Source organism: Scatophagus argus, chromosome 12 (genome assembly GCF_020382885.2).
Source record: "Scatophagus argus isolate fScaArg1 chromosome 12, fScaArg1.pri, whole genome shotgun sequence".
In the NCBI taxonomy this organism is placed as follows: domain Eukaryota; kingdom Metazoa; phylum Chordata; class Actinopteri; family Scatophagidae; genus Scatophagus; species Scatophagus argus.
This window is the reverse complement of record NC_058504.1, coordinates 1,682,620-1,695,809: the sequence shown is the minus strand read 5'-3', so window position 1 is coordinate 1,695,809 and position 13,190 is coordinate 1,682,620. Positions and strand designations below refer to the sequence as shown.

Sequence of the window (13,190 nt, the reverse complement as noted above, 5' to 3'; positions counted from 1 at the left end):
GCCTTTGTACAAATAATTACAGAATGACTCGAAGCTTAGTTTATTTTTGACATTCGAAATATGAAACAAAACAAAAAAACATTACCCACAGCTGCACAAAAGTAGAGGACAACATCCAAACAGTGGCTACTTTAACATAAATGTATTTACCCAAATGGTTGCATAATAAATAAACATATTTCTTTTCTCATTAATATCTGTTTACTGGATATAGTACGGGCTTCATACACAATGTTTTTCCCTTTTCTGACACAATTATGTTTCATTTGTTGTGCTGGTCTTATATATAACGAGTATTGAGCTATGTTATTTCCGATAGCACCTGAAGTTGTCATGAGATAGCTAATCACCTCCAACGGAAAGCAGCTGAGAGAAAGGGTAGAGAAGACAAGATGGCGGAGTGAGTGGGTTGTGCTTTGTACAGACGGGTGCGAGCCTTTAAGTTTACCGAAAACGCTCTTAAAGGACTGAAAAGATTGAAAAAGCAACAATACCATCGGAAGTGTAATTAAAAAGGCAGTTTCTGCCCCTCAGCACAGAGGAGGTCCGGACAGTTTTTTCCGCGGTGGTCTCTGCGACAGCGTTAGCTTGATGCTAACTTTATCCTACGTTGGAGTTCACTAGCTGCTACTTCGAAGTAGCTGGGTGCTTGTCGAAGGCCTTGAGCTTTTCGGATTTATTTTTGGACACACACATATATATATGTATAAATAAGTATATAACTCGTCATTCCGTTAGGAGGTTTTAATTGAACGGAGATCCACTTTAGTCGGTAACATATGATTAAAACCAATAACGCCTGAAGAAATTGAAGTTATTTTCCAACTTGCTTGTAGGGTTAGTTCGGTAATATTTTGGAGTAACAGCTAGCTGTTAATCCATAATTATCCTTATCAACACCAACTGGACATACAGCACTCTGAGTTCTGCTGACAAGAGGGTTGCCGTACAGAATTTCCTTACGAGAATCGGGTGGAGATTGTCATTTGGTGGACATTATGGCGAGCAGCAGTGGCTCCAAAGCCGAATTCATAGTCGGTGGAAAATACAAGCTTGTCAGAAAAATTGGATCAGGATCTTTCGGTGACATATACCTGGCCATCAACATCACAAATGGAGAGGTAATTTACTGCGTCAATGTCTGTATTCGTCTGTGTTCTTGTCGAAAAGATGGTAGCCAAGTCACAAGTGTCTGACACAGGTTGCAATACAGCTAGCAAGTCTAACGCTATGACGTTAGCTATCAAGCTGTCCAACTGCTATGGCTAAAGCTTCTACACAATGCGTACATTTGTGTTAGTCGGTATGCCAATAAATTCGGCGTTGCTTTATCTGGCACAGTGACCACAAAGCTGTAAATGTTTTGTATCATTTTCAGGAGGTAGCTGTAAAATTGGAATCACAGAAAGCCAGACATCCTCAGTTGTTATACGAAAGCAAGCTGTACAAAATCCTACAAGGCGGTGTCGGGATCCCACATATCAGGTAAGGTTTTTACATCATGTTGCCGTCAATAAAGTGACAGTTTTGTTCACATTTTACTGTTTATCCACATTACTGTGACAAACTTTGCTCTGGAAAAAATACCAGTAATGTGAAAGTGTAAGCAACCTTGTTGGCTTCAGGCCTGTTAATCTGCGTAACGTTAACGTACTCCGTCTATTCTAGTGACGGTATACCTTACGAAAACACTTAAAAATGACGGCCTGTTTTCACGTTACGTTTTTAGTTGCCCTACACCAGTCCTGTTTAGGTCCCAAATTGGCACTTTTATTGTAAAGAGCAGCTGTCAGTAGTGAGGAAAAGAAACTGTGTGGTTGGAAATGGCCGCTCCTCTTTTGTTGTGTAGTGCTCCCAACATGTCCTCCACTACCGCGTTAGAAAATGGCGGCGGAGCACAGAAGCAAAAACAATAATTACGGTAGAAGGGTGTTTCACCGTGTGATTTCAGCCCTTGCGTGGCCTTGTCTTACCCCGTAACGGATATTGTTTTATTGTGTTCCAATTACTGTTGTGAGTAAGGTGTAGTCCAACAGACGAAACTGTAACGTGGCAGAGGCATAAGGTGTGCCCCACTTCCACACTGTATACAACAACTGTAGAAAATAGACAATGTACAAGTATTAACTGTATGCTGTTTTGCCTTTCATGTTGCTAATATTATGAATTGGCAGGTAAAATTGAATGGGGCAAGGCTGAATGTATGTGTACACAGTTGAAAGCATTTTTTTCAGGAATATGGTGGGTGATGAGCTGTTTTTTACCTGGTGATAATGTATGATAATAATCCTCTTTTTGTTGTTTAATAATGAACAAATAACTGACACTGGTTAACCTGATAACTGTCATCATAGTATTGGGATTGAATCATTTGCTCCATGTGAAAGCTTTAGCTGGACGTCACCTTTACATGCCTATCCCTGCAGTTTTACTGCTTTCCTGCACAACTGTAGCATTTCCCCTGAAATGTGACTAGGTCTTGAGGTGGGAAGAGAAGAGGAACCTCATGATCGGACATGGTAGTGTTATACGCCATGACCTGATATGCCACTAGTAGAAATTTTTGTCTCATGTATCACCACAGGGACATAGTTGTCTATATACTACTCTTCAAAATTGAACATTTTTGGCAGGTTTGAGTGTACCTGTTCCATGTTCCAGATGGTGTGGTTGAGGCACCCACCTGTCATTTTAGCACCTTTTCTTTTGCTACTTTTATCTAACTCTGAAGTGGAAGTTCTAAGATAATGTCAGTTGATGCATGACTGTACCTTGGTGTGTACTGAGTACTTGAGAAGTTTTTTCGTAAGGTTGACAGTCAAATTTCAATAGATCATAAGCCTGTTTTTTTACAGCTTGAGCATAGAGGATTGTGAGGTTTATGGTAACCTCAGCCATATGTAGTATGTGTATGTGTTCCCCTTTTCCTGTATGTGGCACAGTATCCTTCAGTGTTGTTGAGAGGCGATTAGTGATAGCTGTGATCAGTCAGATACATGAGAGATACAGGGACATGGAGCGACCCCCCAGAGTGGTTACTGCAGACAGAGAAATTGCTGTATCAGACCTCTAAATGTAGCATATACAGAATAGATTTGTTTGTCTAAAGGTGATGTTTCAAAAACAGAATCTTTCAGCATTTCTTGATGGTGTGAAATGTCTTACAACCAACTTATAGGTACTGGTTTCAACACTGTCTTGTTTTTGGAAAGCTCTTACCAGCTGTTGCTATTCACATTTTCATGAAGCCAATGCCAGTACAACTAATGTGAAGAACAAATTCTACCATTTTTGTCACCCATGCTTAAAATTTGGTTAGTGAAATGGCCTACACAACACATTTTCAACTTGGCCCGTATTTAAATGCTGTCACATACCACGTGTACTGCAGTTGTTTAGATTATTCAAGATTGGAAATGGTGATCCCCAACCACATTTCCTCTCAGTACAGTAGATATCAAGCAAGCCTGAGAAAGTATGTGGTTAATATGTGGTTATTTTGATCTACTTTTTCTGCAGGTTTTGGAGCAAGCAGGGACTATTCTTTGAGTCAGTACATGTTTCATGTTGCAGCCAAGTCTTGCTTGAGCCTGTCCAACCTGCTCGTCCTGTTGCCCCTCCCCCACATGTGCTACAGACTGGCTTACCCTTTATCCTGTCACCACCCATCAGTTTATTTCCCCATTCTTACTGTTTTTTCGGACTGACTCTGCCCTTTCATTGCAGTTTAACAATATGAGCTCAATAGTGAATTAGAAAGTTATGAAGTTGAAAAACCCTGTTTTTTTTTTTTGTTTGTTTGTTTTTTGTTTTTGTTTTTTTAACATGGTGTAAGGCACCTATTATATCGGTGATGGAGATATGTTCCCATTAGCAACACATCACTAGCCTTGGAAATTTTAGATTTAGGACATTTATCATGGATTGAGTCTTGAATTTTGCCTTTCCACTGTGTGATAATAGCATAATCAAGGGGTTGTGCACCATTTATCATTTACATTCAAGAATTTCCCTTCAGGGATAAATAAAGGAATTCTGTTTCTGATTCTGATATTGGCAGGTGAAATAAATAACACTGATTATCTTGTTACTGTGGCATTTGGCAGTGGGTGGGATATATTAGGCAGCAAGTGAGCATTTTGTCCTTGAAGTTGATGTATTTGTTGCAAAAAAATGTGTCTAAAGTGTTTGAGCAACTTTGACATGGGCGAAATTGTGATGGCTTGACAACTATGTCAGAGCATCTTCAGATTTGCAGCTCTTGTGGGATATTCTGGTCTGCAGTGGTAAAGACCTACCAAAAGTGGTCCAACGAAGGAAACCCGGTGAACTGGCAACAGGGTCATGGGCGTCCAAGGCTCATTAATGTATGTGGGGAGCAAAGGCTAGCTCAATAGAAGAGCTACTCTGGCTCAAACTGCAAGTTATTGCTGGTTCTGACAGAAAGGTGTCAGAGCACACAGTGCATTGCAGGTTGTTGCGTATGCGGCTGTGTAGCTGCCGACCCATGTCCAGAGCCAAAAGCGCCTACAGTGGGCACATGAGCATTGGAACTGAACCACAGAGCAATGGAAGAGTGTGGTCTGGTATGATGAATCACGCTTATCTGGGAAAGACTTGACACCAGGATGCGTTATGGGATGACGGCAAGCCGGCTGAAGCAGTGTGATGCTTTGGGCAGTGTTCTGCCAGGAAACCTTAGGTCCTGCCATTCACAGGGATGTTTACTTCCACATGTACCACCTACCTAAACATTATTGCTGACCAAGTACACCTGTCATGGAAACGGTATTCCCTTATGGCAGGGGCCTCTTTGAGCAGGATAATGCTCCCCACCACTCTGCCAAAATGGTTCAAGGATGGTTTGAGGAACACAGTGAGTTTGAGGTGTTGACTTGGCCTCCAAAGAATGTGTGTATGGGTGGGTGGTGTGGGGGGCATATAGTAGCATGGAGTGAATGGAGATCTTAATCACATCACACTCTCATTTGACCATCTCTCTCTTTTTTTCTCTCAGACAATTTGTTGCCTGTTTGACTAGCACTTATAGGGCAATTTACTTTTATTAATTACTTGTACATTCTTGTACATTAATAACAGCTGTCTATTCTCAAGCTAGTGCTTGACAGACCATGGATCACCTGTTGCAGGCAAATCATTGTGAGACTCGTTTCAGAGAATTGGGTCAGGACATCGTTTGAAGCTGCTACTTTACACACGTAGTACACAACAGAAGATTGTCTGTTGATGTGTTTTTATCTGCCGGCAATCCAAATACTGCATTTGGTTTCGGCTAGGTGTTGCACCAGAGTAGAACGTGTCTCCTGCATGCTGTATTGCATTGCATGTGTGACAGAGAGGCAAGTTCATCAGAGCCCAAGTAGGGCATTTTTAGATGACGTGCAGTATTTTTGTTCCCTGTCCCTGACCAACTGTTGAAGAGTTGAATAAATTTCAGTCAAATAAAAAATTTGATTTGGTATACTACAGACCTACAAATTCTTTTTAGTTAAAATATTTTAAGTGGCACGCTTTATCACTTTGTGCCACTTTTGACACGTGATTGAGGTTTCATGAATTTTTCTAGCATCTCTTGACCCTTGACTGCACCTTTCTGTTTCATGGTGAAATGCAGAAATGTGCTGCACCACCAGGGCAATGGGGTTGGATGAAAAGTCGCAATCTTCACAAGACCATCATCAAGGTGTAAGAGTTAGACGCCAGCCTTTTCTAACCACGTTTTAAGGTGATGTGGTCAGCCGGCTAAGAGTGAATTCATGTACATTCATGGGTGTTATATATGATATGTCCAGTAAATTTCGCACATGTAGGGAAGACATACTAGGAGTACTGCTGTTGAGATATTTAACCAAGACCCACGAAATGATTTTTTTTTTTAAACCACTTCTGAGGGTTCCTGCTTGCTGCAACAAAGGCATGCAGCAGTGTGGTCTAACTGGTCTTACCACCACCATACCATTACCATATCTTGGTACATTATATGGTACACAACGGCAAATCCGCTTTCAGACCTTATTTGTGAAGCAGAGGAGATATTTTTCCCTCCAAGCAAAGTAAATTCTTGGAAGCATCGATCAAACTGTTGTTTTTTTTGTAAATTGTTATATATTGTTGTTAGCTATTAGTGACAGAGTGCAAGGCAGAGATGTCTAGACAGCCCTCCCTGTTCTCCTTAACTATGTGTCTGTTCTGTTAAAGCCTCGCTTGTCAGCTTTAGTAAACTTTGAGTAATTGGTGCTGTTAACCATGTGATTATCGTGATGCGGGAGGTGGTAATTGTGCTTCCTGTGTGAATCACCAGGACTTTGGGTTAGATGATTGAGGAACATTGTTTTGTGAAAAGGGTACTACTGGGGACCATTACCAAATCCAGGTACTGCTTTGAAAGTGATAGACGACAGTTTGTGCATTGCTAAAATTTAAAAGTAAAACTCATCATCTAGAATTTTTGTTCCACGCCTGTGAGTAGTTAAAAAAAAAATTTTAAAATTAACAATTTAGACAGCAGTTTTTGTAGACACATTATGGACAGAACCATAAAAATTGCATACCAAACTGAAAGTCCTGTATAGAACTTTTGGTGACAAATATACATACTTTTGTTCTTGATGCCTTTTATGTTGTTTACTGTAACATGTCTGACATTGGCATTTTTTGGTCATAGTGCATGGAACACTGAACTATTGATGTATTGATCCAAAAAGTGCTCCATAACCTTTGTAATCCAAAGCAAAGCTGTGTTAGATATGTGTTTACCTTGTCAAGTTGGTTCAGACAGTGTGCTGTTACTGATTCAGACTGACTGCAGACAAAGCCTCATGTCACTATTGTGTCTCCAAGGTGGTATGGCCAAGAGAAGGACTACAACGTCCTAGTCATGGACCTGCTCGGACCCAGTCTGGAGGATCTGTTTAACTTCTGCTCTCGCCGTTTCACTATGAAGACGGTTCTTATGCTAGCAGACCAGGTAACACCATCACACCTTTGAATTGTCTGAAGCTGCCTCTCAGCAAGAAGGCCCTGGTTCCAATGTGCTAACTTTTTATGTGTGGCTAATAATGTCAGTAATCTCAGTTTGGATTGATGTCGCTACACCAGTTCCCTCCCTCAGTCAAGTCACTTTATTTATGTAATACAAAATCACAATAAAGTTATCCCATGACACTTCCCATAAAGAGTGCTTCTGGACCAAGCTATTTAATTTAATCTTTAATACATACAGACCCAACATTCTCACATAAGTAAGCACTTGGTGACAGTGCCCAGGAAAACTGCCTTTTAGGAGGCAGAAACCTCAGAGCTCATCAAGAGATTTTCATTAATGCTGTTAAATAAAACAGTTTTTCCTGCTACAACAACTTCTGATGGTGTCCTGATATCCCTGGTCAGCATAAATTTATTGCAAATTGAATTGATGGCACCACTAGAATCAAAATGTAAATACATTTCACTGTGTCATGTTGAGAATTGAGAAGATGGTGAATTACTTTTTAAAATACTTAATCATGGCCTTCTTTTCATCTTCAGATGATCAGCAGGATTGAATATGTACACACAAAGAACTTCATCCACAGAGATATCAAACCAGACAACTTTCTCATGGGCATTGGCCGTCACTGTAATAAGGTAAGACCAGTGCAGGTCCTCTGTATGCTGTAAGTATGCTTTATTGAAAGTCTGTTGGGAGCTACTGGCTGACAGCTGTGTGTCATGGTAGCCATGTTAACTCCATATGCTGATCTCTAGCTGATCTACAAATTTAGCTTTAGAAATGATAACCTTTTCATGGTGGTGTATACTTCTTGCAGAATAATTCTTTCATAGCTATGACTTGAGTCGCTGTCAATACTCTTTCCAAAAAAAAACCTAGTTATTTCTCTTGTTCCATGGTACTTTCTTTTGAGCATGAATGCGACATCCAATGTTACACTTTATCACTGACAGCAACATTGCCTTGTTTCAGCTTCAGTAACAAACAATAATTATTATTCTGTATGAAAAATATCTAAAATGGAGAGAGGACAAAAAATAGCATAAAAAATGACAGTCATATTCATTTATCGTATTTTTTTTAGGTTTAAGTTTTATTTAAAATCAAAATCAGCACTATCAAGCAGTTTCTGTCATTGTATCCTATTGACGGAAGCATTTATTGTGATTTCTCCAAACTACTATACAACAAATTTTATTATCATAAATCCTGCATGTAAGTCTCGATGTGCATGACAATTACAATACCCTTGATTTACCTATTATCAGGTTAAAAGTTTTAACTTCCTAGATAGAAAAATAGGCACAATTTTTATATTTTAATTTGTCAAAGTAAGAAGACTAGCTGAGTTATAACTACATCAATAGAATAAATGAATCAATATATTTAAATTAGTATATTTAATAAATGTAACTCACCACCCACCAGCATCAGCATTGATAAGTTTGCTATATTGAGACTAAGCACTAGGAATATAATGATGAGTCGTGTTTTAAAGTTATATTCTTACAGTATTTTTTAACAAGATTAATGCACACAATGCTAGTGCACTATACATTGTTTATGTGACATAAATAGTATAGTAATAGCATAGTAGTAACTTGTGAACAATAGACTTTGAAAACTTCTTTAATACCTTGGCCATCCTTGGCCTGGTTTGAACAGTTACTAAATGCTCTTGTGGAAGGCTAAGATAAACATTGACTTCCTGGAGCATTGCTTGCTCCTGAATTGCTTCACACTCTTCTTGCAAGTCCTGCTCTTTCAGTCATGCTATGGATTGCATCTCCAGTTTCTCGTAACTCATGTCCAGATTTCCCTTCTGATTTTTTCATTCGTTCATTCATTTACTTATATTTTTTGGTCTGAGCAACACTCAACATTGTCAGTGCTGTTTAATCTCTGAAGGTGTTGTAGACTTCTAAATGCTTGGTACGCATCACAGAATGCTCACTTTTGTAAATCAGCAACACGCCATTATGCAATGCTTTGCACATGGTTCACCAACTAACAACACAGTCTATGATCACTGGTTAATGGTTGATGCTGATCATCAATCAAAATGTTGTTCCTTTACTTTATTATCATCTCTAGTTGTTATTAGTGGTATAGTGAAAGCACCATTTAAATGTTGAGGTAATAAATAATTGGAATTATTCTTGCTTGGCTTGAAGAAAAAGCTTTCAAACAAAATGAAAAGTTACCTGTAAACTGCAAAGAACAGAATTTGATAAGTCGCAGAATTCAGTTGTCTGTATCCTGAAGCCATCATATGGTCACTGCTTGTATCTGGTTACTTTCGTCTCTGATAGAAGTTTGGTCAAATGTGCACTAATGTAAAGTGTTCATAACTCCAAACTCAAAGTGCTTGTACCTCAAAACTGTACTCGGCTTAAGTCCTTAAGTACATTTATTTACCATAAAGTTGTTGTGTTGTCACATTAAACAGCGATCGGTGTTAATGCTTCATGTTCCCCTGAACAGAAACTCTGTCCTGTTCTTTGTTTAGCTGCACTGTAAATTATTAGCTCTGTTAGCTGACTTAACCAAACACTGAGCTGGACAATGAGGCTCACTGGTTGCTAAAAGCTAACCAGCTCTCCTCCTGTCGATTTCAATACGAATTTGCCTTGTCCTCTTGGTTTAACTAACAAGATGTTTGTGACTGAAAATACGAATTCAAATGACATAATTTTCATATTTTCTGTAGGCCTTGTGCTGAGTGGCCTGTAGCCACTGATAGTAACTACCATTATAGCATGAGAAAACACCCCTCTCTGCCAGTTAAGTTTGTTATTTTCTGAGCGATGGTCTGTTCATCCAACATCCACACAAGCCCTGCATTCTGCCATGGGGTTCTTGCGGCACACAGAGAAAACTCTTGCATTTTAATCTGATCGGGCTTTACAGACCATCAGTCAAGATATTTATGACAAACACTGGCTGATAAAGATAGGTGGCCGATCAGTCGGAGCACCCCTGATATTTTGTCAGTTCAGTGACTTCTCTGATAGGCAGTATCTAATTGCAATATACGTTGCATTTTGAGTAATACAATTTAGAAAGGGAACAATTAGACACCATTTTTTTCAACTACATAATTTCACAGAATATTGGGAGTTTGTGGAGAAGCATAATTTCACTTCTGTTCTCATAGCTTCTGAAATATACATTACAAACTGTTTAAATGCTATGAATTTAAATATGTTAGCATGTAGTTTAAAACCTAATCTCAGCTTTTCTTCGTACATCGTATGAGATGACAGCTGTTGTGGTATTAGATGGGTGGTGTCAACCTTTTTTTTTTTTTGTTGTTTTTTTTTGTTTTAACCTCAGGAAATAATGTTGAACCTTAGACCATAGAACCATAGACCTCATTTTAATAGCACAGACACTAAAGCTCTGTATTGAAATCACACTTAAAATTTGTGAGTGAGAGGGTGAGTGATTACAGTCAACTGAGTAAGTCTTTTTGTGTAATGTGAGTGAACTGATCCTTTAAGCCTGTCAACACTTAATGCTGATAAGTACAATAAGTTTTAAAAATATAGTTTTCAATTTGTTTCCAGAAGTCAGCTATTCATTATGATGTTAAAACGAAAGGAAAAATATATAAAATCTGCTCACCAAAATATCAAATCCAATTCACCATTCTCCCTGCGATACCTTTTGTAACAAGAAGTAAAACCCAAAATGATCAAAATAAGTCCTACAGTGGGTGGCAAAATGAAAATTTTTCACACCAAAGTTTGTACTATTGGTTGGACAAAATAAGTATTACTTATGCTTTTAATTCTTTTAATTCAAACCATTTTCCTGATTTATACTTTTTAAGTTTTACTTAATGTGTTCAGTGCCAGACTTTACAGAGTATTTTTGCACTGTGGTATTATTATCTCTCTCTGTAATAATTATATGAATTAATACTGTTACTGTCTTTTTTAATATTTTGTAACAAGTTTGATCAGCGCACCCACAGCCTAGCTGTGGCCTTGTGGGTAAGCTGTGTATTTGATATAGATTAGAGCATTGGCATGCTGCGTAATGTGGTTGTTTTAAGGGGTATTTAAGTTACTTTAGTCAGGCTTGATAGGGCTAGAATTGTACTTAAAGGCCGGATATTAAATTTGCCATCACAGAATATAAATTAAAAAGTCCCTATCTATGCAGAGTTAGTATGGCATCTTCCTGCTTGATTTCACAGCCGCGATAAATAAAATGCTGCTTTCCAGGGATAAATGTTACCAGCAGAAACACTAAGCAGCCTAGATAGCTGTAATCACAGGTGGACATCAAAGGACTGCCATAGTTACTGTTGTCATACTTTGCATGCTGCCATCAGCGTGCATAGTTGATGCACAGTGTGGTCACATTATGTGTTGTAGTGATGAGTTGGTAGTGAAGTAGGCTTATTTCAGCATCCAACTGTTCAGCTGATCTAATTTTTGTAATTTGCCTGCAAAGATTTTTAGGCTCTATTGGCCAGTGATGGTTGCTAACTTGACACTGGTTGTTGGTGTAACCCACAGGTTGCAGGCTTGTGTAGCCCACATTCTGTGTACTGGATTCTAATTTTAAATGCTGGACAATGATGCTGGTTTTCTAACTTTTCATACAGCAAAAATAGTAAAGCAGTTTTGTCATTTTGATTTTTTTCAATGCAGTTTTTTTCTTTTGGTCAGACGCGTGTCCAGTCAAGTTGCCGGAAACTGAAATGGAATATTCGTTGCCTATTGATTTCAGCCCTTGCAGACAGGCAGCATTTAAGGTTAAGCGTGGGATGTTTATCTTGCAAACTTTCAAAGAGATTTGCACTTTACTACACACCAGGTGTGCAACCACAGCCCATTGTCCATTGTTGTGTATCGACATAGGTGTGATACCCTTGCTGCAAATTATATTTAAACTCTGGCATGACAGTTTAGTATTTGTTAATCTAAAACATACGCTCACTACAAAATTTAAATGTAATATTGCATCACACACTACAGGATATCAAGATTATCATGCCAAACAGAGCAATGCAGCAATTCGAGTGATCTCTCACGTGATCTCATGGGAAAGCATGTGTAAATCGAGACTGACTTCTCTGACGGAAGGCTAAATGATTCCACATTAAAAATTGTGTGGGAGACAAGGTCAACACATCTTCTCTGTCTTTAAGCAAAATCTTGAGGTGAGTGATTAATTTTCTGTCAAGGGTAGTATGATAGACATTAGCTTCAAGGACTAGAATGTTAACTGATGCTTTGCAATATTGTCAGCTTGTCCAGAATGTTTATCTCATTGGCTTTTGTGGTCTTATTCGGAAAGTACTGATGTAATCATCCAGATGTTAAATCCTAAATACTGTATCAAGCATGCTTGAAATTATTGGTGCAGCCCCAATGAGTGTGCAAGGAATTTAGGAGATTTAGGACTTTATATGTAAACCCCTCACATTACCAGATGATCTGGGCCTCACTATGGTAAAGATTAAGGCCCCAGACCAAATTTCTTCACTTATTGTCAGGAGGACTGAATTGGAATTACATCAGCCCAGAAACTCCAGTAGCCTGAGCCTTGGTTAAGAGTTAATGCCCAGCAAGGTGATTATTGTCACAAGTTAATCGATGACCTTCAGAAGGCCATTAATTAATATTCTCAAGCACTTTGCAATCAAATTTAAAAGTTTATATAAGCCATAAGAAAACTTCCCTTGTAACATCTGGAGCAGTCATTGACATTCCACAACATTCTCGAGCAATGGAAACATTGTTCACTCCAATAAATAGGACAAACCTTACATATGTCTTAGCATTGACAGACATTTCTTGGCTCAGCTGTTAAAACCTTTTGACCCACCTGTGAGCCAGAAACCTAAAGTTATGTTAGCAAGATTCAGAAACACTGCTTATGATTGACAAACAGCAAATATAATTTAACAGTATGTTAAGAAGATTAGCCAGCAATCTAGTCATGTCATCTTCCCCAAATTAGTATCAAGATTTTCACAAACAAATGATGTGCACTACCAGCTGCAGATTGAAGTGGAGAGTTAAATAACACATGGGGTGTGAGCTGATTGCTTATGTGACAGCCTACTAAGTATCGGTAAGATGGGTGGTGTAGGCACTAAAACAAAAAATGCTACCATAATGCTGCCACAAGTGTGTGAATTTTAATATAAAGATTGCAT

At 38.7% G+C, this 13,190-nt stretch overlaps 1 protein-coding gene across 4 annotated transcripts in view; it reads left to right on the top strand.

Moving 5' to 3' along the window:
- The first annotated feature begins 338 nt into the window (after nucleotides 1-338).
- csnk1a1 (casein kinase 1, alpha 1) overlaps nucleotides 339-13,190 on the top strand; it is a 28,190-nt gene continuing 15,338 nt past the window's right edge. For all 4 annotated transcript variants that reach the window (XM_046405336.1, XM_046405335.1, XM_046405333.1 and 1 more), the window contains exons 1-4: nucleotides 339-1,121; nucleotides 1,379-1,485; nucleotides 6,862-6,988; nucleotides 7,549-7,647. In XM_046405336.1, coding sequence (XP_046261292.1) covers nucleotides 999-1,121; nucleotides 1,379-1,485; nucleotides 6,862-6,988; nucleotides 7,549-7,647 — 456 coding nt within the window. In that variant the 5' untranslated portion in view covers nucleotides 339-998. The remainder of the gene's footprint in view (nucleotides 1,122-1,378; nucleotides 1,486-6,861; nucleotides 6,989-7,548; nucleotides 7,648-13,190) is intronic.